Here is a 1,807-nt window from a genome sequence, read left to right on the forward strand (position 1 = left end):
GGTGAGGACACACAGCCACGTTTGTATGAGCTGCTTTTCCACTGGGTGGCATTTGGCAACAGCTTTGCATTTTTAATCATACTTTGTAAAGACACTGATGAAAGAACACTTCCAGAACTGCCCTAAAGAGTGATAAGAAGGAGGGGATAAGTGTATTCAAAGGAAGGTGGATTTAGGGGGATTAACAGCCATGTGTCTTTTACATATTAAAGGTTATAATTGAAACAGTCACCTTACGCTTTGATGACTCCTACAGCAGCATTAAATGTCTCAAACAAACCCCAATATCATCCCACTTTTCTAGTTCGAAGACACTGACACATGAGTTTTTCTTGGTGTTAAACTGTGGTTCATATTTGGAATACGATCCCATTCATGAGCAAAAACTATATATGAACCTCTTTTTGAATATTTTTGCATAAAATCAATAAGTAAACTGACTCTAGAAAGTCCCTCAAAATGATTGCTTTGGCATGACTTCAATAGAATAACCTCATTTCTATTACATAGAATAACATTTTCAGCAGTATGAAGCCGGTGTGATGCATTACTATCACTTTTCCACTAACCCAAGAGTTGATGTGAACTACAGTGCAGACCTGGAGTGTGAATCTCGTCTCTAACAATCATTGGTTGATTTCTGTTTACTACATCACTTAACCTTTACCAATCTCAGCTCCCTCGTCCCATCTAAAGGACAAAAATGATGTTGCTTATGTGGTTCCTATGAGGATTAAACAAATAAGGGACTGAGAGTAACTTATTAATATGTTCTGAATGTTATGTTTCATGTTATTCTACTCAGTAGCAGGAAGATGGAAATGCTGGGAGCCATGAAACATAATGTTTTCTTTCAATAGGGTTGACATTGTCAGTCCCAGACTCCCAATGGCGCAGACTGAGAACACTCATCAACTGGACAGGAAGATGTTACAGTTCAGCATGATGGAAGTGGATGGAATCCTTATGCCTCAAGCATTTGAAGGAGTGTGGGAAAGAATCTGTAATTTCCAAGCCAGGCCAGATGACACCTTTCTGGTATCTTACCCAAAGTCAGGTAACTGTATCAAAGCATACAAAAAATTCCACATTTGCACATGAAACCATTGCATAATATATATTGACCAGTAAATCATGGTTGGGGATTGGGGACTGGAGAGGAATAGACCCTGACATGCAGATCAGTCCTAGCATTGCTGGACATGCAGCATCGGTGGTCCTTGGACACTGACTTCCAACAGCACTCTCTGCTGGTGACCAAACACTGCCAAGGGCCCTGGAAAGGAACACTCATTCCAGACACAATAATTTACAAAAAATGTTGGGTGGATAAATTGCAAAATATATCATTGGTTTTTTTAACATAAGGCCTCACTTGAGGAAGCCTTCCATAAGAGTAAAAAGTGGGTTGTCCAGTTGCCCAAAGCTATTGAAAGACAACAAGTAAGGCTTTCTGTTTTGTCTCAGTTCAGTTCCCTTCAGAGAAGCCCCAAGGTCATTACAAATTCACTAAATTAACTTCAAACTTCCTAGAATCAAATATCTCCTGGTAGGTACAGCACCTCTAAGGTCCAGAACTCAGTTATCAAACACAGTTCCTCACAAAGAAAAACCAGGGCATTGGTGAGTGGGCATCCAAGTCCTGGGGTGAGGATGCAGCGGGTGAGCCTAGGCCATCTTGTTGTCTGGAAAGTAAGTCAATGCTCAGACCTAGTGGGGACATGTCAGAGGACACAGGAGCCAGCATTAAGAAGCATGTGGTGGCCAAGGTGGAACAGGCTGTGGATGGGGAAGAGGGCAGTGAGTG

At 41.4% G+C, this 1,807-nt stretch overlaps 1 protein-coding gene across 1 annotated transcript in view; it reads left to right on the top strand.

Moving 5' to 3' along the window:
* Nucleotides 1-860: 860 nt before the first annotated feature.
* LOC102005364 (sulfotransferase 1C3) overlaps nucleotides 861-1,807 on the top strand; it is a gene marked incomplete at its 5' end in the record, with an annotated part of 16,724 nt that continues 15,777 nt past the window's right edge. Inside the window, 1 exon segment of the mRNA XM_013522838.1 lies at nucleotides 861-1,057. Coding sequence (XP_013378292.1) covers nucleotides 889-1,057 — 169 coding nt within the window.

This window comes from Chinchilla lanigera, unplaced genomic scaffold (assembly GCF_000276665.1).
Source record: "Chinchilla lanigera isolate Chin_1 unplaced genomic scaffold, ChiLan1.0 scaffold00069, whole genome shotgun sequence".
Taxonomy (NCBI): domain Eukaryota; kingdom Metazoa; phylum Chordata; class Mammalia; order Rodentia; family Chinchillidae; genus Chinchilla; species Chinchilla lanigera.